Source organism: Aspergillus homomorphus (genome assembly GCF_003184865.1).
Source record: "Aspergillus homomorphus CBS 101889 unplaced genomic scaffold BO97scaffold_10, whole genome shotgun sequence".
Classification (NCBI taxonomy): Eukaryota; Fungi; Ascomycota; class Eurotiomycetes; order Eurotiales; family Aspergillaceae; genus Aspergillus; species Aspergillus homomorphus.
Genome location: NW_020291896.1, coordinates 401,548 through 429,000, shown reverse-complemented (window position 1 = coordinate 429,000; position 27,453 = coordinate 401,548). Strand labels below are relative to the sequence as shown.

The 27,453-nt window shown below is 54.7% G+C and overlaps 11 protein-coding genes across 11 annotated transcripts; 4 read left to right on the top strand and 7 right to left on the bottom strand.

Moving 5' to 3' along the window:
* Positions 1–1,962: 1,962 nt before the first annotated feature.
* On the bottom strand, positions 1,963–2,654 carry BO97DRAFT_476847 (uncharacterized protein; the record flags this gene model as incomplete). Its single annotated transcript, XM_025700509.1, has 1 exon — positions 1,963–2,654. One exon carries the CDS (start codon positions 2,652–2,654, stop codon positions 1,995–1,997), a length of 660 nt encoding a protein of 219 aa, XP_025553240.1. The 3' UTR covers positions 1,963–1,994.
* Positions 2,655–3,730: 1,076 nt separating this feature from the next.
* On the top strand, positions 3,731–5,530 carry BO97DRAFT_341626 (hydroxymethylglutaryl-CoA synthase; the record flags this gene model as incomplete). Its single annotated transcript, XM_025691646.1, has 3 exons — positions 3,731–3,787; positions 4,126–4,228; positions 4,296–5,530. 3 exons carry the CDS (start codon positions 3,731–3,733, stop codon positions 5,528–5,530), a joined length of 1,395 nt encoding a protein of 464 aa, XP_025553239.1.
* Positions 5,531–5,623: 93 nt separating this feature from the next.
* On the bottom strand, positions 5,624–8,747 carry BO97DRAFT_469362 (lysophospholipid acyltransferase family protein). Its single transcript, XM_025699831.1, has 7 exons — positions 7,983–8,747; positions 7,700–7,918; positions 7,395–7,650; positions 6,663–7,341; positions 6,293–6,607; positions 5,967–6,220; positions 5,624–5,884 (listed from the first exon to the last, which is right to left on the bottom strand). Exons 1-7 carry the CDS (start codon positions 8,530–8,532, stop codon positions 5,716–5,718), a joined length of 2,442 nt encoding a protein of 813 aa, XP_025553238.1. The 5' UTR covers positions 8,533–8,747; the 3' UTR covers positions 5,624–5,715.
* A 233-nt stretch (positions 8,748–8,980) lies between these two features.
* Positions 8,981–10,514, top strand: BO97DRAFT_476844 (pantoate--beta-alanine ligase PAN6). The gene is made up of 2 exons (XM_025700508.1): positions 8,981–9,249; positions 9,334–10,514. The coding sequence occupies exons 1-2, from the start codon at positions 9,222–9,224 to the stop codon at positions 10,422–10,424; spliced, it is 1,119 nt and encodes a 372-aa protein (XP_025553237.1). The 5' UTR covers positions 8,981–9,221; the 3' UTR covers positions 10,425–10,514.
* A 173-nt stretch (positions 10,515–10,687) lies between these two features.
* On the top strand, positions 10,688–13,302 carry dbp7 (putative ATP-dependent RNA helicase). The gene has a single exon (XM_025694972.1). The coding sequence runs from the start codon at positions 10,829–10,831 to the stop codon at positions 13,196–13,198; it is 2,370 nt and encodes a 789-aa protein (XP_025553236.1). The 5' UTR covers positions 10,688–10,828; the 3' UTR covers positions 13,199–13,302.
* Positions 13,287–14,822, bottom strand: BO97DRAFT_341288 (WD40 repeat domain-containing protein; the record flags this gene model as incomplete). The annotated part of the gene is made up of 2 exons (XM_025691631.1): positions 13,287–14,400; positions 14,524–14,822. The coding sequence occupies 2 exons, from the start codon at positions 14,820–14,822 to the stop codon at positions 13,287–13,289; spliced, it is 1,413 nt and encodes a 470-aa protein (XP_025553235.1).
* A 429-nt stretch (positions 14,823–15,251) lies between these two features.
* BO97DRAFT_476841 (Zn(II)2Cys6 transcription factor) lies at positions 15,252–18,003 on the bottom strand. The gene is made up of 5 exons (XM_025700507.1): positions 17,947–18,003; positions 16,725–17,871; positions 15,967–16,673; positions 15,745–15,909; positions 15,252–15,688 (listed from the first exon to the last, which is right to left on the bottom strand). The coding sequence occupies exons 2-5, from the start codon at positions 17,553–17,555 to the stop codon at positions 15,301–15,303; spliced, it is 2,091 nt and encodes a 696-aa protein (XP_025553234.1). The 5' UTR covers positions 17,556–17,871; positions 17,947–18,003; the 3' UTR covers positions 15,252–15,300.
* A 386-nt stretch (positions 18,004–18,389) lies between these two features.
* BO97DRAFT_365822 (putative MFS multidrug transporter) lies at positions 18,390–20,487 on the bottom strand. The gene is made up of 2 exons (XM_025692591.1): positions 18,603–20,487; positions 18,390–18,547 (listed from the first exon to the last, which is right to left on the bottom strand). Exons 1-2 carry the CDS (start codon positions 20,314–20,316, stop codon positions 18,429–18,431), a joined length of 1,833 nt encoding a protein of 610 aa, XP_025553233.1. The 5' UTR covers positions 20,317–20,487; the 3' UTR covers positions 18,390–18,428.
* Positions 20,488–21,531: 1,044 nt separating this feature from the next.
* Positions 21,532–23,477, bottom strand: BO97DRAFT_469356 (aminoglycoside phosphotransferase family protein; the record flags this gene model as incomplete). The annotated part of the gene is made up of 6 exons (XM_025699830.1): positions 21,532–21,802; positions 21,852–22,387; positions 22,545–22,675; positions 22,716–22,926; positions 23,001–23,297; positions 23,361–23,477. 6 exons carry the CDS (start codon positions 23,475–23,477, stop codon positions 21,532–21,534), a joined length of 1,563 nt encoding a protein of 520 aa, XP_025553232.1.
* A 507-nt stretch (positions 23,478–23,984) lies between these two features.
* On the top strand, positions 23,985–25,331 carry BO97DRAFT_365819 (type 1 glutamine amidotransferase). The gene is made up of 3 exons (XM_025692590.1): positions 23,985–24,425; positions 24,610–24,836; positions 24,966–25,331. The coding sequence occupies exons 1-3, from the start codon at positions 24,197–24,199 to the stop codon at positions 25,254–25,256; spliced, it is 747 nt and encodes a 248-aa protein (XP_025553231.1). The 5' UTR covers positions 23,985–24,196; the 3' UTR covers positions 25,257–25,331.
* A 98-nt stretch (positions 25,332–25,429) lies between these two features.
* BO97DRAFT_341585 (NAD(P)-binding protein) lies at positions 25,430–26,652 on the bottom strand (the record flags this gene model as incomplete). The annotated part of the gene is made up of 4 exons (XM_025691645.1): positions 25,430–25,605; positions 25,651–26,115; positions 26,227–26,508; positions 26,577–26,652. The coding sequence occupies 4 exons, from the start codon at positions 26,650–26,652 to the stop codon at positions 25,430–25,432; spliced, it is 999 nt and encodes a 332-aa protein (XP_025553230.1).
* Positions 26,653–27,453: the final 801 nt, after the last annotated feature.

Genomic DNA, 27,453 nt, shown 5'->3' with positions numbered 1-27,453 from the left:
GAAGGTAGTTGAGATGCAGGAGTAGTTGCGTGGTAGATGTGAAGAAGTGAAGATGTGGTGATCTTGTCTGTCTGGATAGGGCAGTCACGTCTCGATGGCTCGATTAGGCAACTGCGTGTCGATACAGAAGTATGGTAAGTGGTATCGTATCGTGATCAGAGCAACAAGTCGGTCGTCAATGTATCGTATCAGAGTATTGTATCGAGGGGTACTAAGTCGTAGTAGTAGTAGTAGTCGTAGTGGTGGTGGTGGTAATTAGATAGTAGCAGTCGTCAAACCGTAAACTAATGTACAATCGTAGCTGTGCGCGAAAAACAATTCTGAAATCTAGAATCCAACCCAAGCCATCCTCGACCTCCATCCCCTTTTTATGTTGCCTCTGTGTTCCTCCAAGATATGACGATCATGATCATAATGATGATGATGAGAGCTGTATGGGGGACTCTTATCCACCTACGTCATGCGCGACGAGCTGGGGATGGAGAGAGCTGAGCTCGACGACCGGTAAGCCCTACGCGTCACATCGGGGGGAAGGGATCCTGCAGGGATGTCTGTTCTTCGTATGCAGACTGCAGCAGACTACAGACTGGGGCTGGACAGGGACAGAGCCCGGTGGAGGAGAAGTGGAGTGGGTGCAAATGCCGTCCTCATCATCGCGGATCCACATCCACTCTTCGGCCGAGGGTTCGAGGCTGGCTCGGGGTTAATGGTGGGGGAGGAAGCATTGCGATGGGTGGACGCTGAATTCATGGATCATCATTGCGTCAGGTCGTGCAGGGATGAGTGGTGTTGACAATCGCAGTGACAATGTTGGCATGTCGTATAGGTGTAGCGTTAGGGCACGGGACGTGGTACAGCTTTGGTGGTTGGCAGGCCGCATGCATGATGGCTGCATGGGCGATGGGTATAAAGGTGCGCTTGCGCTTCTGGCTGCGGACTCGCAAGAGAATCAGTAGAGTGAATATTTTTTTTGCTCACTCTCGCTGTCTGTCCTGGCCGACAGAATGAGTGACTATGCTGCAAACTTAGTGACAGATCCACTTCCCCTGTCGTTGTCCCTGGCTGGCCCTGTCCCTGGCACTGGCACTGGCACTTGGCCGGACATGGGCAGACAATGGATCGGATTGTCTGGACGCGCGGATGAGATCATGCCTGGGTCCACTTCATCTCGGAGAATTGATCAAGCCACACAATGCCCGTGCCCACGAGTTTAATTGGAGGTCCCGCCCCGTTAGGTGTCAGCTTTTCTTAGGGCAAGATTGGATGGAGACGAGGGACGGGGGGCATGACGTATCGCCGCGTGGGAGATTGCAGGGCTGGATATGATATCCCCATACCTATCTCATTATGCAGGCTATGGATGATGACGGACTGTGGCGTGCGACAGGTAACAGAAGGGTCTATCGGTACTTGTAGATGGTCGAGTGCCGCTCAACCAGTGATTGCCATCTGAGGCCTGGACTGCTTTCTTCTCCTGACTGTGGAGAAAATTAACCTCCTCAAGACATTTTCCTTAGTCCTGACTCTAAGTCCAGCTAAATCCTGGACATGAATCGCCGACAAGAATCGCTTGACCATGACGGTCTGCCGGGGTGAAGATGGGGAGAATGCCAAGGGGGAACCCGTCAACCAGCCGGATCGCGCACTGACGTAATGGATGAAGATCGCGTGGCGTTCCGCCGGTATCTTTTCCTTTTTGGCGGTCTAGAATACACTCAATATATTCTTAGTGGGATCGGCATCGCAATATGACTTTTGGGTTAGCTGGTTGACTCGTATCCCAAGCCGTACTTGTTGTTCTGGTGCAACATGTAGCAGTCATACCAATACAATTATACGAAGTACTTCAATTCCTACACTCCACACCACACCAAGAAAGTCCACATCCACAACAATACAATGCAATATCAACACCATACTCCCCAATCAACCAAATGACAAATAGATACTTAACGTAGTACAATTTCCCATCTTGCCAAAAAGTGTGTCCTCCCTCACTTCCCAGCCCTCCCACCACCACCACCACCACCACGATCATCACCCTTCACGCTCACCTCCTCAACCATCCACTCAGCCATAGTCCCACCACGACCAGCAGTGGCACCGCCCTGCGCCTTCCGCTGAGAACCCTTCTCCCGAATCTCGCGCAGCACCCGCTCATACCTCTCGAACCGATGATCGCCAGGCACGTCGCGGACGCGGAAGACATGGCCCTTCCGGGTCCAGCCCATGCCACTGCAGCCGGGTTTGACGGCGTTATGGGCGGCCCCGCCGGCCATTGGGTCCAGGAAGCGACTGACCTCGATGTTGCCGGGGCTGACGTACAGGGGTTCGTCGAGGGCGGTGTCCAGCGCGCACTCGGCCTCGGCGGCCTGCACCTCGAGGCTCGGGTCGGTGATCTGGGGGTCGAAGGACCACGGGTGGTGCGCTGCCTCGTCGTCGGTGCCGGACCGCGAGTTCTCCGTCGTCCACGGGTTGAGGAGGTGGCGGTCTAGCTCGGATTCCGGGTGGCGCTGGCGGGGGTGATTTGGGGGTAGGCTGTTAGGGTTGGCGTTGATGTGTGGAGAGCGGGTGAGGAAGAGGGAGAGGTAAGGTTTGGTGTGTTGTAGAGGTGGGCAGGGGGGGAGTGGGCGGATGAGTCTGTTACGCCACATTGTTGTTCTCGATAAGGTGCTTGATTCGTATGAGGATGTAGTCAGTTGTATCTGGCTGGTGTAGATGCGTGGATAGCAGTTCGGATTTCTGTCACAATGCGGACAGTCAGTCTTTATCTAGGGAATGAGGTTGACTTTGGCCTTGAATGCTGACGTCAAGAGACTCGAGCACCAGGAACCATGGGTGCTGCGAAGCTCTGGCCTGTCATAGCGCGGACCGCGCTCGCTACCAGATTCGTCGGGATATCTGTTCAGGACATCTTGTTCTGTCCACTGTTGCTGCTGGGTTGGAGTCTGGTCAATAGTGAGGTCGAGTGGGGCGTGCTGAGTATATCTGAACCGAGCCTGCGACATCCGGCTCTCACTCAGGACACCGCTCGCTTCACCACCCGGTTTTCCACCACTAGCCAATATCAAGAGAATATGCTTATCTCGAACAGACTGTCAGATCATGCCTGAGCAGCCACGTTTTTCGAATTCTACTATCCCAACGTCGAAGCCCAACGATGCCGCTTGGACTAGAGCTTGCATGCCGATAGCTCTATACACAGATAGTACGGACCTTGTCTGTCTGCACATCGACAGTAAGTTCTTCTCTAGATACGTTGATTGACTGGACTAAGAGTGTAGATATACCAGGAAGCTGAAAAAAAGGGGGGTCCGGGGGTTCTCCCCCGGGACGTCAAAGTCTGGTCTGAGAGTGTAGATATGCCGGGCTGAGCACCACTCTGCCAGTGTCTCATCCAGCTACCCATCAGCAACCACCAACCACCAACCACAAAACACGAACCAGCTCATCAGCTACTAAAGAGCCCCTCAGTAATCACTAAGTGAGTGCTAACACACGCCAGCCGCGAACGGCAATCCCGGTAGTCCGAGCCAGCTCATGCCGGTATGCTCTGATATACACCGTAGCCGGGAGCACTGTCGCCTAGCCCTCCAACCACTCCTTCAAGCAGCGGTATAAATACTCCCAGTAAACAACACTCTCTGTGACAGCATATCCTGCACAGCTCCAGAGCAATCCCCTCAACCATCATCTCACCGTCTCTTCACACATCCCAATATCAGCCAACATGACGCGTCCCGCCAACGTCGGCATCAAGGCCATCGAGATCTACTTCCCCAGCCGCGTGAGCAACCCTCCCCCTGCACCCACCTTTGCACCAGAGATATATTGTAACGTCCCGGGGGAGAACCCCCGGACCCCCCTTTTCTTTCAGCTTCCTGGCATACCTACCCTCTTTACCAGAAGAGACATACCTTCTATAACAAGATATAACGTCCCGGGGGAGAACCCCCGGACCCCCCTTTTCTTTCAGCTTCCTGGCAACCTACCCTTCATAACAAACAAGATATGACAATTTCCGGGGGAGAACCCCCGGACCCCCCTTTCTTTCAACTCCCTGGCATCCCTACCCTCTATACCCAGAGATAAAACAATACACTCAAGCGCAGCTAACAAGAATAGTATGTCCCGCAAGGAGACCTAGAGGGCTACCTCGGCGCCAGCAAAGGAAAACACACCATCGGCCTGGGCCAAACAAACATGAGCTTCTGCGACGACCGCGAGGGTACCTACCCCCCATCCCCCTCCCCAGAACAACACCAATTGATACCCCAAAGACTAACAGTAACAAGATATAAACAGCCTATCCCTCACAACGCTCTCCGCCCTCCTAACCAAACACTCAATCCCCGCAAAAAGCATTGGCCACCTCTCCGTCGGGACCGAATCGTTGATAGACCGCTCAAAATCCACGAAAACAGTCCTCACCCAGCTCTTCTACCCAGAGAACCCCGACCTCGAAGGCGTGGACACATACAACGCATGCTACGGCGGGACCGCGGCGCTGCTCAACGCGGTAGCATGGATCGAGTCCTCAGCGTGGGACGGGCGGGACGCGGTGGTGGTGTGCGGGGATATCGCGGCGTACGATACCGCAGACACCGCGGCACGACCAACAGGGGGAGCAGGGTGCGTGGCGATGCTGGTTGGGCCGGATGCGGCGGTGGTGGTGGAGGCCGGGGCGCCGCGCGCTTCGTACATGCGCCATGTGTATGATTTCTGGAAGGCGGATCATGCGCGCGAGGGACCCGTGGTGGAGGGGCATTTGTCGCAGAGGTGCTATTTGGAGGCGGTGGATGGGTGTTATCGGCGGTGGGTGCGGAAGATGGAGGTGAAGGTTCGAAGGGAGGGAGAGGAGGGGGAGGTGAACGGTCACAATTCGGAACGAGGCGCTGGCATTGGCATCGACTCCTTCGACTACTTCCTCTTCCATGCCCCGAATTGCAAGCTCGTCGCAAAGGCCTACGGCCGGCTTCTCTGGAACGATCTTCTCGGCGCCGATGCTGTGCCTGCCGAGCTGTTGGCGCTGGCTGCTGGCCTTGAGCGCGACGACGGGGCCACTCTCGCGAATAAGGCCCTCGAGAAGGAGCTTATAGCCCGCGCGAGGGCGCGCTTCGAGCGGTGCGTGCAGCCCGGCCTGCTGGTTCCCACGCAGTGCGGGAATATGTACACGGCCAGTCTGTACTCCGGGCTGGTGAGTCTGCTGGGCACCGTGCCCAGTGCGGACCTCCAGGGGAAGCGGATCGGCATGTTCAGCTACGGTAGCGGGCTGGCGAGTACCATGTTCACTCTGGTGGTGCGCGGGGACACCACTGCGATGGCGGAAAAGTTGGATCTCAAGCGGCGGCTGGAGGCGCGCGTGCCCGCTACCCCGGAGCTGTGGGATGAGATGTGCCATCAGCGTGCGCGGGCGTATCAACAACGGAACTATACGCCCAAGGGGGATATCGAGTCCCTCCTTCCGGGCACCTACTATCTAGACTATGTGGATGAGAAGTTCCGGAGGACATACAAAGTCAAGGCGTGATGGGCTGTGCGTTAACAGGAGACTGAGCATTGATGCAATGTGTTTGAATTGATTATTGCTTCGCCCAACAAAATACAAAGAGATCTCAGGGGTATAGAACCTGGTATGTCCAACATAGTCATTATAATGTGTATATCCAGCATCATGCAGCATCTGTCCAGCTGCGAGGTCCTTGAAATGCAGCCTCACAACTTCGCCGTCGGCGCAATCGCCTTCCGGCGCACCTGCTGCACAGAAAAATCCACCTCCTCAGCGGGCGTCGGCCCGGCCGCGTCCTCGAACAACTTGCGGCCTACGAGGTCGGACATGCGCATGACGCGCGAGGAGACTGTTGCGCCGTCGCGGCGGTTTTTGCTGGTTTTTTTTTTTCGTGGTTAGCTCCCATAAGCTACGGCCATAGATTTGTTTAATCTGGAAAAAGAGGGGGGAAACTCACCCCTCACGTCTAGACTGCGCAATCAACTCCGTAAAATCCCACAGACGGCCGCGCGGAAGCACCTTGCCTGTCGCTGGGTCACGTTCGGGGGTCCATTCCGGGGCGAGGCGCACGGACGAGGCCTTGGATTCTTTGCTCTTGGCGATGTGAATGATGCCTTCTTCTGCGAAGCGTTGGTAGGAGTTCTTGAGGGTCTCTTTGTTGACGGCTTCGAAGTAGGAGAGGTCGCCTTGGTGGTAGAGAGTTTTGCCCAGCTGGATTTGGTGAGATGTAGGTTAGTGGTGGGTTTGGTGGTGTGCGTGCCTTAGGGCAGTGGAAAGACTTACGAGTTGGGCGTTGTCTTGCGCTTTGCTTAGATCGATCCAGACATCCTTCGGGAAGTCCAAAGGGGGGGTCAGTCCCAGAAGCGAGACGGACCCTAACCAAGACGCTTCGATGAAGGGCCAGATGAGGAAGCAGTAGAAGTCGTAGTTCTCGCGGCCGCATTGGCGCTCCGCCTCGCTGAGTTCGACGGTGAGCGGTTTGCCGGAGGACGGATCCCGGCTGACGGTGATCACATTGTCTTTTTCGAATCCCAGGAGTGTTTTCTCCAGGTTGGTGGTTAGACCTTCGGGAGGAAAGATGAACTCGCCGCGGAAGAGCTGGTACAGTTAGCGGATGTCTAGAATTGGGGCTGAGCGAACGGGGTCAGCGTACCTGCGAGAGGAAGGATACCTGGTTCATCAGATCGGTGAATGACATCCGCTGGTAGGACGGCCCGCCGCCTTGCTTGATTCTCGTGTACATGGCCGCCGATACCAGGGCTTCGGTGATAAAGAGATGAATCGTCATATTGCGGTAGAAGGAGAGTTGGAAGCGGTCTACGGCGTAGTACGTCGGCTCGACAAGTCCCGTTACCTTGCCCACAATCTGGGGTCCCAGGACCTCCAGAGCGCGGTCGACAACGACCTCAGTGGGGTATCTGTAGAAGTGGGCAACGCGGCCTCCTTTCGCCTTGACCCGTTCACAGAGCCATTCAACTCGTCTGACCAGCTCTCCTTTGCCCACACCACGGCCACGAAGGGTGAGCAGTACCGTTCCCACTAGGGCGGTCGGCATCATCACGGACACATTGTTGATATCGGACAACACCCGGTACCCCAGTGACCTCAGGATGCGGCCCCTCTCCACATTACTCAGCTTCTGGCCTCCAATCTCCCCGATCTGGTCAGGCAGCCGTGTCAACTGCTGAGTGATGAATTCTCGCAGGCTCCATGGCTCGTGGAAGCGCACGTCTACCCGACCTAGCTTTAGAGAAAGAACCGACGACGATGAAAGGAAGTCGGCTAGGTTTTCTTTCCGTTTCGGCTGACCCAGCAGCTCGCTGATGTAGGACCTACAGAAGTTATTAGCAGAGACGACCACGGAATCGGGACATGCGTGCCATACTCAGTCTCAAGGACTTTGTCATACTGCGTGCTGACAGGACAGATGATGGTGTCCTCCACGCGACCCGACAAGACACTATCCAAGATAAAGCTGAGGATGCCAAACTTCGGCGACAAGAGCTTTCCCGTGCGTGAGCGGCCACCTTCAATGAAACACTCAAAGTTGAATCCCTGCTGTAGTAGCGTGTCGATGTACGCCTGCACGACGGTATTGTAGAGGGGATCATTGCCAAAACTCCTGCGAATCCACATGGCGCCTAAATCCGTCAGCACACCCCAAATAGAAGGGGCGATCATCCGTCCTACCTGCATGCTGCAAGAACGGGCCCACGACGGGGAAATTGAGGTTATCGCCAGCCACCACGACGGGCAAACCAATGCCCAAACGATAACAGATCAACTGAAGCGAAACATAGTCCACATGGGACTTATGACACGGCAGGAAAACAATCGACCTTTTCTTCCGAGCAGCCTCCTCAGCAACGGACCTCAATCGCAGGACTTCTTCGCTCGATACATGAATGCCTAAACCGAGTCAACGAAGACCACCCCCAAAGCACCACCAAAAAAACCCAAGCCGGGTACATACCCTGATGATAAGCCCTAGTCAACAACTGCGTGGCCACATAATACGCGCCCCGAATAAACCGCTTACTATCCATCTTGCAAATCATATTATCCAGCATGGAGTCAACGACCTCCTTGAGATGACTCTCAATCTCACTCCGCCGATGCACCTTCTTAGCCTCCACAGGCCCGGGATTCACATCCAGAAGCCCCTCCTTCTCCTCGACGGCAAGTCTAAGCTCAGCCAATTCCTTCACTTTCCCCTGCAGGAGCGGGCTGGCGAGGATGCGGGCCTTCATGCGGTCGGAGAAGCCCGGGTAGAAGATGGGCTGGCCGATGACGTCGTCGTAGGCGCGCCAGCCGGTGCCGGACATGTAGAGGCTGACTTCGCGGAGGAAGTCGAAGGGGTTCTCGCGGAAGCGCGCCATGTGGCGGACCAGGTTGCGCTCGGGGATCTGGTCGTCTTGCGGTTCGGGTCCGCCTGTCACGCCGCTTGGGTGGATGGTCAGCTTATTGCCTACGATCTCGAGGTCCGGGGCGGATTCCCCGACTGGGGGGTTGTCGGAGGGCATGTCGTTGGATAGAAGGGTGGATGATGGTGTTTGCGGGGAGACGGTTGTTTAGTTATGGTAGATTAGAATAGAGCTCAGCAATTGAACCATTCAATGAAGTATCAGGAGTAAAACATGATCAGGTGAGGGGAAGTGGATAGGCAGGCAGGGCCATGATCGGAGAGAGAGAGAAAGAGAGAGAGAGGAAGCTCTCTGAGACCGAGAGGGGAAATTGGAGTAACAGTTGAGGAGGAGAGGAGAGGAGAGAAAGGGAAAGGGAAGATCTCCCCGGTATTTCCCCAGAATACCTCGGATGATTTGCTGGTGAGACCAGACCAGATTGAACCAGGTTGCTCACGTGAAAGTTGCAGCGGTACTGTAACTAAAACCGTACTGTTACCATCTTGGTTGGACTGAACACAACGCAGCAGTGATGAGCACGCTCAACTAATCCTCTCTCCACCCCTCAATTTCATCATGCCATGGTTCCGGGATGGACCGCAGAGCATCCATGCGATCTTTTCCACATGGTTGAAGTGCTGTTCTTGCTGTCAACATCACCTCTTTCTGTTGGCCACTCACAGTCACTATACTTTGTGAGTGAGTAGGCAGCTGCTCCACAGCGGGGACACAGAAGAAGAAGAAGAAGCATTTCGCCGCGGCCAACCGACCTCAAGAAAACCACCTACCAGACACCCAACACTCACACCATGTTCACCTGGCGACGGCAATTTTCACGTACGTTGCTCGATCCTACCCCCTTTCCTATCCATCAATCACCAGTTCCGTACTCAACCATTCTAACCACCCTCAAAACAACAGAAACCGCAACCCTCCTCAAAACCGCCGCCATGGCATCCTCCACCCCGAATACGAAAGCACACTCCTTCCAAGTCATCCGCGACGTACCACCCCTCCGCACTCTGCGACGAGAGCTCCTTCTCTCAAACCGCACAGTAGGCCTCGTGCCGACAATGGGGGCACTACACGAAGGCCACCTCTCCCTAATCCGCCAAGCGGCCGCCGAAAACACGGACGTGATCGTGAGCATCTTCGTGAACCCGACGCAATTCGGGGTAAACGAGGACCTATCGAGCTACCCACGGACATGGGACAGCGACGTGGCGCAACTGGAGGCGCTGAATGCCGAACTAGCCACACAGCAAACCCAGACCCCAAACGAAAACCCACGTGGAAAAATCACAGCGGTGCTCGCGCCGACCGCGCAAACGATGTACCCGACGCTTCCGCCGTCGTCCGCAGAGGACGGCGACGGGTCGTTCGTGACGATCACGCCCATCGCCCGGAAGCTGGAGGGGGCGGCGCGGCCGGTGTTCTTCCGCGGGGTGGCGACGGTGTGCATGAAGCTGTTCAATATCGTGGGCGCGGACCGCGCGTATTTTGGCCAGAAGGACGTGCAGCAGACGGTCGTTGTGCGGCGCATGGTGGCGGATTTCCACGTGCCGACTGAGATCAAGATCGGGCCGACTGTGCGCGAGCAGGACGGTCTGGCGATGAGCTCCCGGAATGTCTATCTCGGTGCTCGTCGCCGCGGCGTTGGGCTTGTGCTTTTCCGTGCGCTCAAGGCTGCGGAGGAGAAGTACGCTGCGGGCTCGTTGCGGCGGGGTGAGATACTCGATGCGGCGAATCGCGTCACGCAACGGGTGCTGGCTGAGCAGCAGGGTTTGGGCCCGGCGGAGCGCGCCCTGTTCGAGGTCGATTACATCTCGCTGGCGGATCCGGATACCCTGGACGAGCTCGATACCGTCGACCCGCGCCGTGGCGCGATTCTGAGCGGTGCGATCAAGATGGCCCCGCTGGAGGAGTCGACGCCCGGCGAGGACTGCGGGCTGGGCGAAGGCAAGGTGCCTGTGCGACTGATCGATAACCTAATTTTCCCGCCGCGAGAGTAGACTTTTGTGACTTTTGGTGGCGCAGGAGCTACAATGTTTATACCCGGATGTCGATAAACTGTTGAATAAAATGTAGACTACATATATCACATGCTCAATGCAATGCTCCCCTTTCCCCCAACCCATGAATCTCTGTAAGCAACCCAGAAGGAAAATAGGGCACATCAAGAGGGCTCGGAAGCGCAGACGGGCCGAGAAAAAAAACCCAACTGGACTCTCCGCAATCCGACCGCCCGACCGCCTGCCCGTAACCCAGAGGGGAAGAAAAAAATCCAGGTCTGGAACTGGAACGACGCGCAACCAACATCTCCGTCACACCAAACAAGACAACTCTTTACCCTCCATTTCCTTCATTCCCTTTATTCCCCTCCTCTAGCCTCAAAGTACCAGATAACTCGATCAAAATGGCCGACGACGGCCTCCTCCTAAACTTCAGCCTAGGAGGCGACACGGTCCTGAAGCCGACGACGACAAAAGTAAAAGGCGGGACATGGCGGGACCGACTCAGCGCCCGGAAGATCGCAGCCTCGCGCAAGACACCCCGCGACCCGAACGCACCTAGGGAAGAGAACGAGAACGCGACGCGGAATCCGAACCGGATAGCGGTATCGTCCAGCCGGCCGGTCAAGCGCCAACGGACGGACGACCACTCCACCCCTTCATCTTCCTCGCACAATCACTCCCAGAACCAACAGAACCAGTCGGCGCGGCCGTTTGTATCGTCGCTTTTCTCAAAGAACCCGCTGCCGCAGACGGCGGAGGAGCCCGCTACAAAAGATGGAGAGGGCGAGGATGTGGATGCTAAGCCGACGAATGCGCCGCTGATTGATGGGTTGGATACGTTCACGAACTTGGGGTTGTCGGAGAGTTTGGCGGCGCATCTGTTGACGAAGCTGGGGGTCAAGGCGCCGACGGCGATTCAGAAGGCGTCGATCTCGCAGCTGCTGAAGGAGGAGAGCGATGCGTTCATCCAGGCGGAGACGGGGTCCGGTAAGACGATGGCATACCTGCTGCCGCTGGTGCAGCGGTTGATGACGCTGTCGCGGGCGTCGGCGCAGCAGGATGGGACGGTGGTGGGGAAGAGCGCGTCCGGGGAGCCGATCGTGCACCGCGACAGCGGACTGTTTGCCATTGTTCTGGCGCCAACTCGCGAGCTGTGCAAGCAGATTGCGGTCGTGCTGGAGGGGTTGCTGCGGTGTGCGCACTGGATCGTGGCGGGCACGGTGATTGGTGGAGAGAAGAAGAAGTCCGAGAAGGCGCGGCTGCGGAAGGGGCTGAATATCCTGGTGGCGACGCCTGGTCGGTTGGCGGATCATCTGGAGAACACGCAGGCGCTGGACGTGAGTAATGTGCGGTGGTTGGTTCTGGACGAGGGCGATCGCTTGATGGAGCTGGGGTTCGAGAAGGAATTGCAGGGCATCATTCAGAAGCTGGATGCGCGGCAGCGCCCCAGTCGCATCCCGGGCGTGCCGGCCAAGCGCACGACAATCCTGTGTTCGGCGACATTGAAGATGAACGTCCAGAAGCTGGGCGAGATCAGTCTGAAGGATGCGATCCATGTCCAGGCGGACCCTGCCGACGAGGACCCCGAGGCCAAGAAGAACAAGGACGAGGACGACGCATTCCGGGTCCCGGCGCAGCTCAAGCAATCCTATGCGATTGTCGCCGCCAAGCTGCGTCTGGTCTCGCTGACGGCGCTCATGAGGCGGACCTTTATGCGGAAGGGCTCAGTGATGAAGGCGATCGTGTTCGTCTCGTGCGCCGACTCGGTGGACTTCCACTTCGAGCTCTTCACGCGGAAGCTCAAGGCGGAGGAAGAAGCCGACAAAAAGAAGGAAACGGACTCGGACGACTCCGGCTCCGACTCGAGCGATGAAGACGGCGAAGACGAGCCCAAGGAGAAGAAGAATAGTAAGGCGGCCAACGAGCACGGCACCGTGGCGCTGGCCACCGCGTTCTCGAACCCGACCAACCCAGTGATGCTGCACCGACTGCACGGCTCGCTGCCGCAGCACGTGCGCACAGCGACACTGGGGGCGTTCGCGCGCAACCGGGAGGCGTCAGTGCTGATCTGTACGGACGTGGCGTCGCGTGGTCTCGACCTGCCGAACGTGGACCTAGTGGTGGAATACGACCCCGCGTTCAGCGCAGAGGACCACCTGCACAGAATCGGGCGAACGGCGCGTCTAGGCCGCGACGGGCGCGCGCTGCTGTTCCTGATGCCCGGGTGCGAGGAGCAGTACGTCGACATCCTCAAGCGCGGGTACCGCGACGGCGGCAAGGCGCTGACGCGGCTGAACGCGGACGACATCCTGAAGCGCGGGTTCGGGGGAAATGTGCAGTCGCAGAGCAAGGATTGGGAGGTGAAGACGACGGACTGGCAGATGGACGTCGAGCGATGGGCGGTCGACAACCCGCAGTACCTGGAGATGGCGCGGCGGGCGTACCAGTCGCACATCCGCGCGTACGCGACGCACATCGCCAGCGAGCGCCACATGTTCAACATCAAGGAGCTGCACCTGGGCCATCTGGCTAAGAGCTTCGCGCTGCGCGATCGGCCCAGCAAGATCAATGTGCCGGGGCTGCGGCAGAGCAGCAGCGACGCCAAGAAGGACTTCAAGGCCGCGCGCACCAACGCAGCAGGCGGGCAGAAGCGCAAGGCGGGCGATGACGATGGCGATCGTCCTGCCACGGCTGTATCGTTGGCGGCGCAGAAGATGCGGGCCAAGATGAAGGAGCATATGGCCGGGGCGAACGAGTTCAACATCGCGTAGTGTCGTCGAGAGAGATAGAGCAGAAAAGCATGTACATAATCCGTGATTTGTCGAAGCTCACCCACACAGCCTTGAGCTGGACCGACCCTCAATAGATATCCCACAAAGAAATTTTCCCATCCTTGGACCCAGCAGCCACCCAATGAGTCTGTTGTACCTTGAGGTCTCGTAGACGCTGAACAGCGGCGAGGGAGCGATCTTCTTCCCTAATCTCATCTTCCCCTGGTGCATCCCCTTGCCTACTTCCCCCAGCACGACCCCCGTCCAATGGAACCTGACCCTGAACCTCCGCAAAAGCAACAGCATAACACCCCTCCTTATGCCACCGCAACACCGCAAGCTCCTTAAGCGTCTTACACGAATAAACCCGCACGCGGGAATCCCAACCAGCCGTGGCCAGAATCTTCCCATCAGCCCTGACCCTCAACCCTTGCTGACCCGCATGTTTAGTATTAACGGTTTTAAGAGGCTGGGTCACCAGGCCTGACCCTAAAGATCCCAAAGGATGCTTAACAATACTCGCATCCGCCGCAGACGAAAAGAAACAGCCAGCCGACGGGGCAAGATCCAGCGCCAGCACGGGCTGCGAGTGCGCACGACAGGCGTACAGCTTCTCCCAGTGCCACTGCGACTTCGCCCCGCTACCCTGCCCCGGTAGACAGGGCTTCATACACCGGAAGACCATCACGCGGCCGTCTTCGAAGGCAGAGAGAACGTAGATAGCGTCGGCGCGCACTAGTAACCGGAGAGCCATGACCATGCCGGTCTGCACGTCGGGGTCTGCGGGGATGGTGGAGACGCGGGTCTCGCTTGGGAGGTGGAAGAGGTCGATGGCGCCGGAGTTGAGGGCGTTGGGGACGGCGAGGAGGACGGGGGGGGATGGAGGTGCAGCTGGAGCATGAGCCTCCGCAGTTCCATCTGCAGTGGCCGCAGCAGTGGCAGCAGCAGTGGGACTAGCACCGCTCCCCTCCCCCTCCACCCTTAACACAGACCCAGACCCAGAAGCAGAAGAAAGAAAAGCCATAGAGAACGCACAAAAGTTCAACGCATTAACCGACAACGAATGCAAAAGCCACGGCTGCCTCCCTATACTGATCCCCTGGTCAGCCAAAAGATCAACAGGAAGAACCCTTCCCAGCCCTCCATCCCTCTCATCAAGCACCGAAAACACCCAGACGCAAAGCTTGTGGTCCCTTCCATGCCTGTACGAAAGTCAGTCAGCAAGGCCCTTCCAGCAAATCCCAGCCCAGCAAAGCCATCCTAAGCTTAAGCTGGGAAAATCACCCCCGCATCCAAATTAAAAAAAGAGGAAAAAGTAAACTCACGAATAAACCACTGTCCTCCCCCCAGCATCAACCCCATCACCAGTACCACCGGGAAAAAAGAAAGCAGTAGCTTCGAGGATCGCGCCGTCGTGCGCTTTCCATGCCGCGGCGGGGCGCTTGGTGCCTACGTCCCAGACAATCAGATACCCGGCTGCGTCGCCGGAGAGGAGGCGGCGGTTTTGGTGGTAGAGGTTTAGACTGTGGATTGGGGTGGCGTGGCCGCGGAGGATGTAGGTTGGTGTTGCTGGTTTTTGGAGTTGGGGTTGTTCTTGGGGTGGGGGTTGGGATTGGGGGTTCATCATGGGGTTTTAGTTTGGTTAGATAAGATCAGGTTTATGAGGTGAGTTGGGGGTGAGTGAGTGTGAGGTGTTGCTGGGTGTGTAAAATGAGTGTATGGACTAGTATGTAAGTAGTAGTGAAGAAGTAGGTTCGGGCTCGGATGTTCAATTTAGGACTCCTGCGGATATCACCAAAGCCGGGGCGGGTCTTGGCGGTTCCCGACAGCGGGCCGATTCGCAGCTCTTGCACTGGACTTGGAGTGACGGACTGAGCTTAACACCAGGAGTATGCATAAGGATAAAGTGAACAATTACAGCCTATGGATCTGGTACAGTCAGACTGGCTCTGGCCTAGGCAATGCCATAAATAGCATCAAGGAGAACATCCATGATAAAAAGTACATACACTACACTTCTAATATTCAACAGAAGCCTATCATACATAATACACATCAAATAACATCAAATCTCGCTAGATATCATGCAGCCAAACGCTAAGCTAAATCCCACCATACGGATACTCGCCAAACGAGCGGTGCGGCGCAACATAATGATCCTGGTACGGATGGTTCTCCATCGAGAAATCCGCCGACGCCATGAGCGGGTTGACACCCCCTGACATCTTCAAATGGGGCGCAATATGGCTAGGACGCAAGGGCTGGTCATTGCCGAACATCGCCACGATGTCTTCCGAGGTTGCCATGGGCGGGCCGTGGTGACTACTCCAGCCCCAGGCGGCTTGCAACTCGGTCTTGACGTTCTCCGCTCTCCACCCGGTCTCCTTGATGATGTTGTCAAGGATCTCGAAGACCTCGTGCTGCGCTTCTCGCGTGACCAGGCATCCGGCTGCGATGGCCAGAAAACGGATGGACAGGCTGGCAACACCCCTACTAGCAGTTAGCTGATAGCAACGATAATCACCTTGAAGACTAGAACTACTCACCGATCCTTAGAGTGCGCGACAATCCCGCAGATATCTCGTGCGTGACCCTGCTGGACAGTCTGCATCTCCGCACTGAACTCAGATTCAAGAGGGTTCGTCTTGGTCAGCAGGATGCGAGTGGTGTGGTACAGAAGTTGAGCCACGATTGTGGAACGTTTGATGAGCCTTTCCGATTAGTTAGAACGACCCAAGCGCCGAGCAAGATAACAAGCACAGACTCACCATATCTCTGGAAACACAGACTTCGAGTTCGTCTGCCAGGAATGCAGATAGCCCACTGGCATCATAGAGCGTGGCACAGCCCGAGCCCACTGATCGCACCATTCGTTGTAGGTGCACCATTCCTGGTATCGCTGGCTCACCCGTGTGTCACTGATTGGATCGTCCACGCCCTGGCCTTGGCCCAGCAACGACCGGAAATTCGCAACCTTGGCGCAGATGAAGACCATCTTGTGGGTCCACGCCTCCTCGTTACCGGCCACACTCGGCTGGGCCTGGTCCAGATCTAGTTCAACACCCCAAGAGTCTGGATTCCAGGAGAGCGCCCAGTTAAAATGCAGACAGCTGATCAGCTCCATACTAACATTTAACCAGAAACATGCGCCACCCAGACCGGGTGTCTTCGCGTCCCAATTGCATTCTTTGATCAAAGCCCTCGCTCCGGCGATATGGCTCATGCCCTGGATGGGTCGGCCCGACATCAGCTCGTAGATATTCAAGAGAATGGCTGTAGTTGCACACAACGCAGAGTCGCGATCCGGATCCTGCAACGAGCGTAGCAGATACTGAGAAGCCTCGTCATGGAACAGTGCAGCCTTTTCCTCTCCGTACGACGTATTCACATGGAACAGATGCCGCGCACCACAAGCCAAAATAGCCTTGAAGAGCATTGGCTCCTCCAACGCGTGGAATGGTAATACATTAGTGAACTGCCCAGGTTAGCCGCGTACAAAATGCACAAAGCACGGTTCTCAACTCACATGTTTGACCGCATCCATAGAGTCCATCCACAGCCCAACCTCATCGACAAACACCTGCAGAAGAAAAACCTCCTCTGGATTATTGAGACAAGTATGGTTGGTCGAGTTGATATGACCATGCCCCGTCGACCGGAAGGGAGCATACGAGGTGTTGGGGTCGGGGAACAATGGAACATGGTGCGAAAGACTGGTGAGCGATGCGCCGATGTTGTCGGACTGGGCGTTCCCGAAACCTTGCATGTAGGTGTCTTTGGACGTGATCGGCGTATTCGAGTTCAACGACCCCGTCGTGCCTTGTTTCTCGGGTTCCTCTGCGACAAGCGGAGGGTACCTCTCAAACCCACCCACATATTCCGACGCTATGATCCGGGATTCATCCCGAAAGGTGACTCGGTTCCCTTGCAGACGCACCACACAGTGCGGAGGCGTCGCCGTCTGCGTGTCTATAAAGTTCAAGCGAATACCACGCCTGCAGATCCTGCCCGACTTGCGACAGTTCTGACATTGGTGCAAAGCCTCATCGCACTTCAGATGCCGTTCGCGACACGTCAAGCAACCAGTCCTGACTCGCCTGGGCTTCGTTGTAACCTTGCCTTTCCGTCTGCTGATCGACCGAGGCGTGTTTAAGGAAACACTGGTCGGGGTCGAGGCCGCGCCTTCATCCGATGGGGTGGGTGTAGTTCCTTGAGTAGTGACTTCGGTCGCTAACAGGGGGCTCTGCTCGTCCAAGTCAAGGTCGGGAATCTCGACCACAGTCCCGGGATCCGCCAAATCCAGTGCGATGTCGAGGTCCAGTGTCGGCAAGACATGGTCGTCGACAGTAGAGGCCATCGCGGGCTGGTCTTATTGAGTGTTGCCTGTGCTAGGCAGTAGGTAGTCTGTTATCCCAATGCGATCATCTACAAGCCCCGAATTCAGCCCCAGAGACGATGACTCTGCATTGTGACAATATCGACGGCCGCCGTGAAGGCTATTCCTGATCCGCGCGCCAGATTCACATGTGGCAGCGGTAGTTCTTGAGAAGGAAGAGGACGACCGGCGAGCGTCTGCTGTATGGAAGGATTCACAAAAGACCAAATACTGAAAGTTGAATGCATGTGCATCGGCCGCTGGGGTGAGGATCGGAAACCGTATCGAGGACGCTGATCTAATTAACCAGAGGTTAGTCTGACAGAGTTACTTGTAGAGTATATTGAGTTCTGGGATCTTGGCGAATACCAACATCGAATGAAATGCAGGTCATACAGCGCCTCTGGAAGTCTGAGGCTCTGAGCAATTGGTTGGAAGTGAGCGTGGCCGGCGATCTCGAAAGATTTGCGGGGGAGATGGAAGTTCTGCCTGCCGCCCGCCCGTGGAGAGCTAAGCCCGGTTAGTCTAGCGCAAACGGAAGCCTTTCCATACAAAATGATCTCTCAGAGAACCACAAACAGGGCAAACAAACTTCACTTCTATAACCACATCATTACATTTCTCTCAGCCTAGGACTCTAGTACCTACGCGATATTTCATATACTTTTAACAGATTTCAGCCCTCTATAGGGTCGGTCACACAGCTAAAGCCAAGTCGCTATATGCAACCTCGAGTCATGAACCTTTGACAGCATCAACGCTGCAACTTTACTCATTACGGCCATCAGCGAAGTATCGTTTCTCGCAGGCCCTGTCATCGATAGATCATACTGTTTCAAGATCGGGGGGAGCAGCTTATGCTTTGTTTCCCAATCTCGGTAGACGAACGCGGAAATGAAGCAAAAGCATGAGTGCGGCCCATACCGCGGCGGAAAAGAAAGTCACCCGAAGTGCGGCAGCATAGGCCCCGATCACTGTAGAACAGTTAGCAACCTCATTCAAATCAGTGCTGGAGTAAAAATCACATACCCTGGTGTTGGCTGAAGGGGTCCAGCTGTGCGATAGCTTGCACAGATTTACGCACAAGCAAAATGACCTCTTCCTTGTTGGGACCAGTGACCCTTTCGTCGAGCTGATACAGCAGACTGTTCTGGAAGATCCAGCTGCTGGTGGCCACCCCCATGACGGATCCCAGGTTCCTCCACAAGCCCAGGGTTGTCGTAGCCACGGCCTGGTCTTCCTGGTCGGAAGTCGCGAGAACCGATACCATCAGCGAAGGGAATGCGAATCCCTGGCCGAGACTTGACAAGGAAACACAAATCATGGCAACCACATCCGGTGTTCCAACTCCCATGGTCGCGGCCGCTATGCCTCCCAGAAGGAGGGAAATGTCACCAATTATCACCGTCGGCTTAAGTCGCTTGGTCCACGTGATAATGAACCCGGTCGAAACACTTGAAACGGTCACGGCAAGCGTAGAAGCGAGCAATCGAAGGCCGGAATCTGTCGGCGAGGCTAGTTTGACTGCCTGAAAATAAAGAGGAGCATTGAACACCATAGTATTAATCGAGATCGCCCCGAAAAAGTTACCGAAGATGAGGCTTGCACGCGGCTCTTGCAGCAGAAGGGAAATCGGCATGACTCCTCGCTCGACAGTACGCTCGTAGCGCACGAATAAAAACGCAAAGACGAAGAAAGAGACCAGGGAGGAAATGACAATTGGATGAGTCCAGCTGAACACATTGCCGCCTAGGTTAAGCCCCATGATAAGGGTAGTGACTGCCAAAACTAACAGGAATGACCCCATGAGATCGATGTTCTTTAGCAACTCGACAAAGGTCAAACGCTCCGTCTTGGCCCGTTTCTTACCCAGGTCGGCGGGCACCGTCCAAGCCGCTACAATGAAGTAGACGAAGATGAAGGGTAGCTGTACCAAGAAAGCGCCTCTCCACCCTACCTGGTCACATATATAGCCACCAAAGGCAAGCCCAAGGCAGCCTCCGAGACCAAGACAGAGGTTGATGTACGACTGGTAGACTCCCCGATACTCCAGGCGTACCAGATCACTAGAGAGAATCATTCCCATGGAAAAGACGCCGCCAGCGCCCATGCCGCAAAACGCGCGGGCTGCGATGAAACTCATCATGCTTTGGGCAGCGGCACACCATGCCGTGGTGAGGAAGAATACTGCGATTGCAAAGAGGTACACGGGCTTTCTTCCTACAGTGTCCGAGATGCGGCCGAACAGAGGCAGAAAAGCAGTCGAAGTCAACAGGAATGCAGTGGAAAGCCAGGATGCTGAATTTGAGGCATGGAAGTGGGAGGTGATCACAGGGTGGCTAGACGCCATCAAGGTGGAATCGAAGAATCCGATGATGTACCCCATCATGACGCCACCAAAGATCAGCCAAAAGCGCATTGGCGAGACGTTCAGGAAGCGAGAGGCATAGTCTCCGGCTTCTCGCTTCTGACCTGCTTCCGGATCATTGCCATATTTCACATCATCTTCCGGTGCTGGGGGGATCGTTTCAAGGCTGGGCTCAATATCCGGCCCTTGCGGAATCGAGGCGACTTTGGTCAAACCAAGCAAGGCAGAGCTATCTTCGACGGTGAGAGCGAAGGGCGATAAGCTTGAATCGGCCTCATGGTTAGCGGCATGGGATGTATAGGGTGGCTGAGAAGGTGATCCATTCAACAGAGGTGTTGACTCTGTGGCATTGTCTGCCACATGAGGGACGGCCATAGTAACCACAAGACGATATATGTGTGCAACTGACTAATTCTTTTCCAATGAGTCACTGAAGGACAGAAAGATATAAAACTTTTCTTCAAGATAATCGCAACAATAAAGAGAAAACCTTTTTCGCGTCCAAAACAGAAAAACAAAGCAAGAAAGAAAGAAATTGGTGACCAGCCTTCAGTAAGGATTGCGAAGGCTCTTAACTGATGGGTTCAATAAAAATTTATAGAGGGAGAAATGGAGCCAGCGGCGCTAAGCATGCACGGCGCACGTCGGATCCATTGAACACGAGGCAGTCAAGGATGAGTCGACGGCTTGAAGCGCTCTAACCTTTATGACTGTACTGAAATTGTATTCCGCAAAAAGAGGGGAAGAAGGGAAGAAGGAAGCCGGAAAAGCTCCACCTGCTGCTTGGAGAAGGATCTGTTGCTGTTCGGAAGTACTGGTTTTGGTTTACAGTGATTTGAATTGGAATATCTGGTGACAAGAAACAAATCCCGCGTGCATATGCAGTATGCACACCCCCTTCCCAACCATGAACCATGTCTTGCTCAGATCCGATGTCGGTCCACAATCTTTTTAAAGTTGTGTTGGGATATACCGCAACCCTTGGAGGAAAAGTGCCCCAATAATTGGTTGGCGATGGAGTCATCAGACCCAGAATTTGCATGTGGCTCTAGACTGGGTTGGGCTTAGTGGCTGGGGCTCTCCGATGGCCATTGCCGGTATTGAACTAATTCAACTAATCCAAGCCATCAATCCCCTCGTTTCTCACCGTCTTATCTCTTCTCTCATTATCTCATTATCACTAGAGTCGCGGGGATGAAACCTACCGAATATGCTGAACGATTAGCTGTGCGAGTCTATCTCAAGTTACCCCGCTTCATGGATCTTCGCATTGCCGACGGTGACACGGTCAAGCAACAATGGTAACACAGTCGATCCAAAATACGGGTAACCTGTAGGTCGATGCATGGGGAAGCATGTCTCGTGGCTTGGTACTAGTTTCTTTGCTTCTTTTATCTAGCTGAAGCACCGCCCAGCAGCATTCTTGCGGGAACTGCGGAAAAGGAATCACCTCTGCTGTTACTAAGCAGTCCACAGCGCGGGGTGAGCACAAAGATATAGATCTGGACGCAGGAAGAGAGCCAGGTTCAAATTCAAGTATCTTAGCATACTGAATGGATATCATACAAGGAATCCAACCGTACGCAATCATTATTCAGCCCAACGCGTCTCCTCTTCCAGCCTTTCTCTTTTCTCACCTTTCGCGTTCTCAAGACCCGTCTTCCTCAAGTCAATAAAGAATCGAATCGCTTCATCAAAGGTCTCATTGCTCGTCCAGCCATCTCTCTGCACAAGCCCGTCGATCTTTTCGAAGAAATCCTGGACCACGTTCCATCCCTCGGAATCCCGCAAATGATCCCTCAGCTCAGCATCAGTAAAATGGATCGGGCAGTCTCCCTTGATCCCCAATTCCGCCCAATGTCTAGATCGAGTTAGACACCAACTTACTCTGGCTTTGGATGGAAAAGTACCTTTCAAAGTTGATGAGTGCCTCCCGGAAAGACACAATATCATCATCCCACGTATCGCCGACATACTCCAGTGGCAAGCGCCGCGTTTTTCCATGATTAAGATGGAAAGTTTCCGCCAGATCGGGGTTGGTCTCCTCGGTTTCAATGAGGTAGAGCTGGAGAAGAGTTGACTTGAAGATCTGCTGCTTGATCTCGGCTTTACGCTCATCATCGAGATCGTCGAAATTGGCGGGACGCTTCAGTAATATCTCACCTGAATAGTCCAAGAGTGGAGAAGGTTTGGCTTGGAGGAAAAGGGGGCCCGCCCAGACGCTTTGCCAATCGATCACTGATGCTATGCGGTTATTATCAACGAAGATGTTCGAAGAATGGAGGTCGCCATGCCATACGAATGATCGAAGAAAGCGCTTGTCGACGTCCACAAGGTAAGGGGCAACATCAAGAAATTTCCTGAGAAACTGAATGTGTGCTTCGGGACTGCGTTGGGCTGTGGAGGCATTAGGAGCATCCTCGATTGTTTTCAATTTTGCGAATTTCTCTATCCTTTGGAATTCCGACGGCCCAGAGACAGCGCATAGTCCACAGCGTTTGTCCCTGGTACCAGTCAGCAGAGGACCAGTCTATATCCTCAGGATAGTTTCTTACAAGGTCCGCGAGAAATGTCCATTTGTGAACGCTCTCCATTCAAGAAACCCCTGTCAGAGAGGATCCAATGGTGAATTTCTCGGCCACTACTTCCTTCAACTCGGCGGGCACATCACTGGTAATCTCTGCCAGGACCGGGCCCTCAACCGAGTCGTTGGCAAAGTTAGATGCTCCCATATCTGGCTGTCGTGTTAGTCCTCGGCACGCAAGCAAGAGTACACAACAGAGGCACATACTGCGAGAAAGATATTGAGGATAGTCTAAGCTCAATCGAAACGATTTCCTTCATGATAGCGAGTTTTGAATCGGGTGTCAATTCTTTCCAGACCTGGTCAAGCTGTGTCCCTGCCACCTCCTCCATTATGATATATTCAGAGCCAACTGGATTGTTTGCAGTAGCACTCCAATCATACACTTTGGGAACAGGAACCTGAAAAATAGTCCGGGCATATTGGGGCATTAGCCTCGTAAATACCAGGACGAATCGTCGTTTGGCTAACTTACAAGCTGCACTGCGGCAACTTCAGAGACAATTGTGTAGAAAGGTGGCCCAGCATTTGGATTTGGGATGCGAGCCAAAACAATCTTCCCATCATTCATTTGAAGACGAAATACTTTATTGTATCCACCTTCCGCCAGCTTGGCCATAGAATCGCATCTGTCGGACCCCGGAGCTTTGGCAGCAGCTTTTTGAAGCTCAGCCACATTAAAGACCTTATATCTGGCTCTCATTTGTTGCTCCTCATCCCATAGCCAGCGGCCACTGGTATAGCGGAAGAAGTCTTCATAGTCTGCCTTTGTCTTCTTGAGGGTACTCAGCCCGCAGACAAAAAAGTCTCTACCGCAACGCTGAGATGATCTGACTTTTAGACTTCCGCGCAAGGATAAGCAGGGAGATAGCATCTGACGACGCGAACGCGGAAGATGATGCCATGGAGAACATATGGCCTTAGCACTCGAGCGGCTCAAGGCAGATAGCATTGCTGGTTGCGATGTCGGAAGAAATGAGTTGTGTACTTCCTCTAAACGGTGCAGTCATCACTCCAACGGCCTGTATTCGCTGTTGATTCGCAATGCGCTTGGCTGTTGTGGTGACGCTTGCGGGTATAGATGTTATTTTGCATAATCCGAGCACATTCACCTACTTGAATGGCATTGGCAGTTCTATTCGAACTTCAAAGCGGGAATATATCTCTATAATACCAGGTCTTCGATTATATAGAACTACAAAGGTGCTGGCTCCACACTATTATTCTTGATACGGGAAAGCTACAGTGGGAGGAAATTAGTATGCACCCCCCGCGGAAGGAGTTCGGCACTTTTCCTAATTAATTCTAGCCCATGGTCATTCTGCCAGCTTCTTCCCATACATTTTAGGCGGTGTGTGGGCGCTTCGGGGAGGCGGTATATTTCTCGAACCAAACATTGGGGGTTGCAAATTAATTTCCTGCGACTTGTATCCGGGATCAGAACGATAAGGCGGTGGCGGATCGCCGGCGCTTTGTCATTTCCATAGAAGAACACCACTCCACCATCTACCATCTACTTATAAATACCATACAGCTATATCCGAGCTGAGTTATCAAGAAATACTCTAGCAGATCACTGTCCTTTGAATCCTACCCGCCCTCACACAACTGTCTCTACCTACTTATCTACCCTAACCCACCAACGACACTTAACCCCACACCCCAACAACAATGCATCCCCGCCTCCGCATCGCCGTGCTAGAATGCGACACCCCAGTCGAAAAGGTCGACCAGAAGTACGGAGGCTACCGCGGGGTGTTCGCACAGCTCCTGCATGAAAGCGCCGCGGCGCTCAGCCAGCCGGACCCGGTCGAGCTGGACATTTCCGGCTGGGACGTGGTGACGGCGCAGGAGTACCCCAACCTGGACGAAGTAGATGCCATCGTGTTATCTGGGTCAAGTAAGCACTCCTCCCATCCCTCCCCAATTAGTGTCCTGCAGCAGCACCGTACTTCTATCCGGACCAAAAGCAACCCACATGAACTACACTGCACTGCACTACACCACACCCTTACATAAACCCCCTTCCCCCCCCCCCCGCCAAACCCAACCCGACAAAAAAAGGCATGACTCACAAAGAATAGAGCACGACTCCTTCGAAAGCCACCCCTGGATCCTTAAGCTCCTGGACTTCACAAAACAAGCCTACCTGAACCCGCGCGTCAAGGTCTTCGCCATCTGCTTCGGGCACCAGATCCTGGCGCGCGCGCTCGGGGTAAAAGTTGGCCGGAACCCCAAGGGCTGGGAGCTTGCGGTCTGCGAGGTTGATCTCTCGGAGAAGGGGCGGGAGCTGTTCGGGCGGGAGAAATTGGTGAGTTGACGCTTTCTTCCACTTCCCCGATTTGCTATCGTGATGAGGAGAATGAGCTCTCACGCCCCTCACACTGAAATGATTAAGTTGCATGGTCTGGCATACGCACTGACCTATGTACTCTCGCAGCGCATCCACCAAATGCACCAGGATATCGCGTACGGGTACCCGGATGAGGTCGTCTCGCTGGGCTCCTCGCCGCGGTGCGCGGTGCAGGGCATGTATATCCCTAAGAAGTTGATCTCGGTGCAGGGTCACCCCGAGTTCAGGGAGGATATTATGAATGAGTTGATTGAGTTGCGGACGGCTAGTGGGCTGTTCTCCAAGGAGCTATCAGAGGATGCGTCGCGTCGGGCGGCGTTGCCGCATGATGGGGTGGCTATCACGGTGGCATTTTTGAAGATTGTGCTTGGGGAGTAGAGGGTGCCACTTCACCTAGACTCGGAGCTCATACCTGTGAGATTTAGATGCATAGACGGTGTCTTAGATTTGTTGCACTACACATCGGAACTTGAAGATACTAGACGCGGATCCATAAGTCGGGATCCACTGATTGATTATTTATTAACAGTCCATCCCTTTGCCGTTTGACACTAGTCCTGCCTGCGTAAGTTCTTGAAGACATCCAGGGTATGCTCCCAAACCAATTTGGTGACCCCTTCGGAGCGATAGCGGTCAAGTAAGGCGGTATTCTTGGTATAGGGCTCACCATCCCAATGGAGAGAGTAGGAGCCACTCCCCTCAACGCCGTCAACCCCGACTGCCACCTCTGGCGTGGATGATTGCTCGGGAGCAGGGGCATTGCGGACTCCACCCAAGCCAGCATTGCGGGGCGGAAATCTGGGACTCGTGGCTGCATACAAATGGCGTTCTCCGCTCTCAGCCAGTGGTACCATCCAGGGCGAATACAGCGCCATAAGGGCCAGCACAAACGGTTTGACCAACGGGCCGAACCCGCTCACTAGGCCTGTCTTGACGATGCCGGGGAAGGTGTGGATGAAGGCTGTCTCGGGATGCTGCCGAGCCAAGTGCTCCATGGCGAGGGTGGTCATGGTACTGGCGTGCGTCGCGCACGCCTGCAACCCGTACCGCTTCTCCAGGGACAGATCGTCCAGATCGAGGGGTCCCTCATGGCCCGCCGAGAAGACATTGACGACGCGGGACAGTGCCCCCGGGGTTTCCTCCGCCGCGGCCTTCAACAACGGAAGTAGTTGCATGGCAAATCGCATGCGGGAGTAATAGTGCAAACTGAATTTCTGATCCAGCCCCTCGCTGGTCTCTATAGAAGATTGGGTAGTGAGAGAGTGAGTGAGTGAGCAGCAAGTCGGCTTTCGTCTTTCGAGCCCAGAGAGAACCGGAAAGATTTTGGATGAGTGGAAGACTGGAAAACTTACCAACTCTTCCTGCCAGGTGATCATGCCGGCCGTCATGAATAGTAGATTGACCTTGTGCTCCTTGGCCATGATCTTCGCGCATGCCTCGTCTGCGCCTCTCAGGAGAGCAATGTCCTGTTTGATGAACGTGGTGTGGCCCTCGGGGTTCAACTCCCGGAGCGCCTTCAGAATCCGACTGGCTTGGGCCTCATTGCGTCCGATCAAATACACTCGTGGTCTATCGGTCTTCTGGACAAATTCTCGCGCGGTCGCCTCCCCAATGCCGCTTGTCCCGCCGACTGCCCATGGCATGGCCCAATTAGCCCTACTTGTCTGGGGAGGGTACTGTAGGAGGGTGGTTACATACCGAAGACGGCCACTTGGCCCGGTCCTAACCGTGCGAGAGAAGCGTTGTTCGCCCGAACTGCTGGCAATTGGACCATGACGGTGTAATTTCGGTATGAATTCACCGCTTCGCAACCAGAGGGGGGGAAGGGGGAAATGTTGAGATGATATTTTCAACACCCAGATCAAGGACTTGAGGAGACATTATTTTATTTTTAAGTCATTATTGTGGCATGATTACAGAGTTCTTGGATGCAGGCCGACGACGTGTGCATGCCAAGAAAAGTCTCTAGTCGTTCAGCGAACTCTAAAGACGACGGGCCGGACTCAGAGTGGAGCGAGGGGCCCTTCTTGAGGCATTTGCTGTGTTGTTACTAGTAGTTAGAAGCAGAATTCATTAGCCGTGCACTGTGCCAAGTGATGGCGGCCCACGCTAATTTGCTTAGCTGCAATCGATGTATCGTTTCGGTATTCCGTGACCGTACTATATTCAGCAATATTGAAGATGACACCGTCCAGTGTAAAATAGTAGAGTATGAAAAATTGAATCGTTACCCATCACTCCTGCAATGCACCAAGAGCCATGCAGTGAGTGAGTGACCTGTGGAAATCAATACAGTACAGCCCATGCCATATAGTTCGGAGCGTTCCGGCGTCAGGCGAGCGGGTCGGATCATTTAACCATCGGCCCGAGCCCGAGCCTAGCTCGATCCAGCTAAAATGCTTACATCGTGTGGATCCGTTTGGACGCGCAGCATCTGGACATTAGTTTGTATAGTCCGTGATGACATCCCACCCTCCCTTGGCCCCGGAGATGGAATTAACGACGGGGCTACCACAAGCGACGCAGGGCAGTTCCAACACAAGACTGATACATATATCTCTTCGGAAGGTTCACT

What these genes read in the sequence shown, in the direction of transcription:
- BO97DRAFT_365822 (XM_025692591.1), bottom strand. Translation starts at nt 20,316, where the DNA reads ATGGCCGTCCCTCATGTGGCAGACAATGCCACAGAGTCAACACCTCTG. An exon ending in CCCCTTCAGCCAACACCAGG is followed by an intron (nt 18,548 to 18,602) that starts GTATGTGATTTT and finishes ACTGTTCTACAG; the next exon opens with TGATCGGGGCCTATGCTGCC.
- BO97DRAFT_476844 (XM_025700508.1), top strand. Translation starts at nt 9,222, where the DNA reads ATGTTCACCTGGCGACGGCAATTTTCAC. An exon ending in CTGGCGACGGCAATTTTCAC is followed by an intron (nt 9,250 to 9,333) that starts GTACGTTGCTCG and finishes TCAAAACAACAG; the next exon opens with AAACCGCAACCCTCCTCAAA.
- dbp7 (XM_025694972.1), top strand. Translation starts at nt 10,829, where the DNA reads ATGGCCGACGACGGCCTCCTCCTAAACTTCAGCCTAGGAGGCGACACG.
- BO97DRAFT_476841 (XM_025700507.1), bottom strand. Translation starts at nt 17,555, where the DNA reads ATGGCCTCTACTGTCGACGACCATGTCTTGCCGACACTGGACCTCGAC. An exon ending in CTATGGATGCGGTCAAACAT is followed by an intron (nt 16,674 to 16,724) that starts GTGAGTTGAGAA and finishes TAACCTGGGCAG; the next exon opens with TTCACTAATGTATTACCATT. An exon ending in GTCGCGCACTCTAAGGATCG is followed by an intron (nt 15,689 to 15,744) that starts GTGAGTAGTTCT and finishes AACTGCTAGTAG; the next exon opens with GGGTGTTGCCAGCCTGTCCA.
- BO97DRAFT_365819 (XM_025692590.1), top strand. Translation starts at nt 24,197, where the DNA reads ATGCATCCCCGCCTCCGCATCGCCGTGCTAGAATGCGACACCCCAGTC. An exon ending in CATCGTGTTATCTGGGTCAA is followed by an intron (nt 24,426 to 24,609) that starts GTAAGCACTCCT and finishes CACAAAGAATAG; the next exon opens with AGCACGACTCCTTCGAAAGC. An exon ending in TGTTCGGGCGGGAGAAATTG is followed by an intron (nt 24,837 to 24,965) that starts GTGAGTTGACGC and finishes GTACTCTCGCAG; the next exon opens with CGCATCCACCAAATGCACCA.
- BO97DRAFT_469362 (XM_025699831.1), bottom strand. Translation starts at nt 8,532, where the DNA reads ATGCCCTCCGACAACCCCCCAGTCGGGGAATCCGCCCCGGACCTCGAG. An exon ending in CCCGTTCTTGCAGCATGCAG is followed by an intron (nt 7,651 to 7,699) that starts GTAGGACGGATG and finishes TGACGGATTTAG; the next exon opens with GCGCCATGTGGATTCGCAGG. An exon ending in GCGCAGTCTAGACGTGAGGG is followed by an intron (nt 5,885 to 5,966) that starts GTGAGTTTCCCC and finishes AAAAAAAACCAG; the next exon opens with CAAAAACCGCCGCGACGGCG.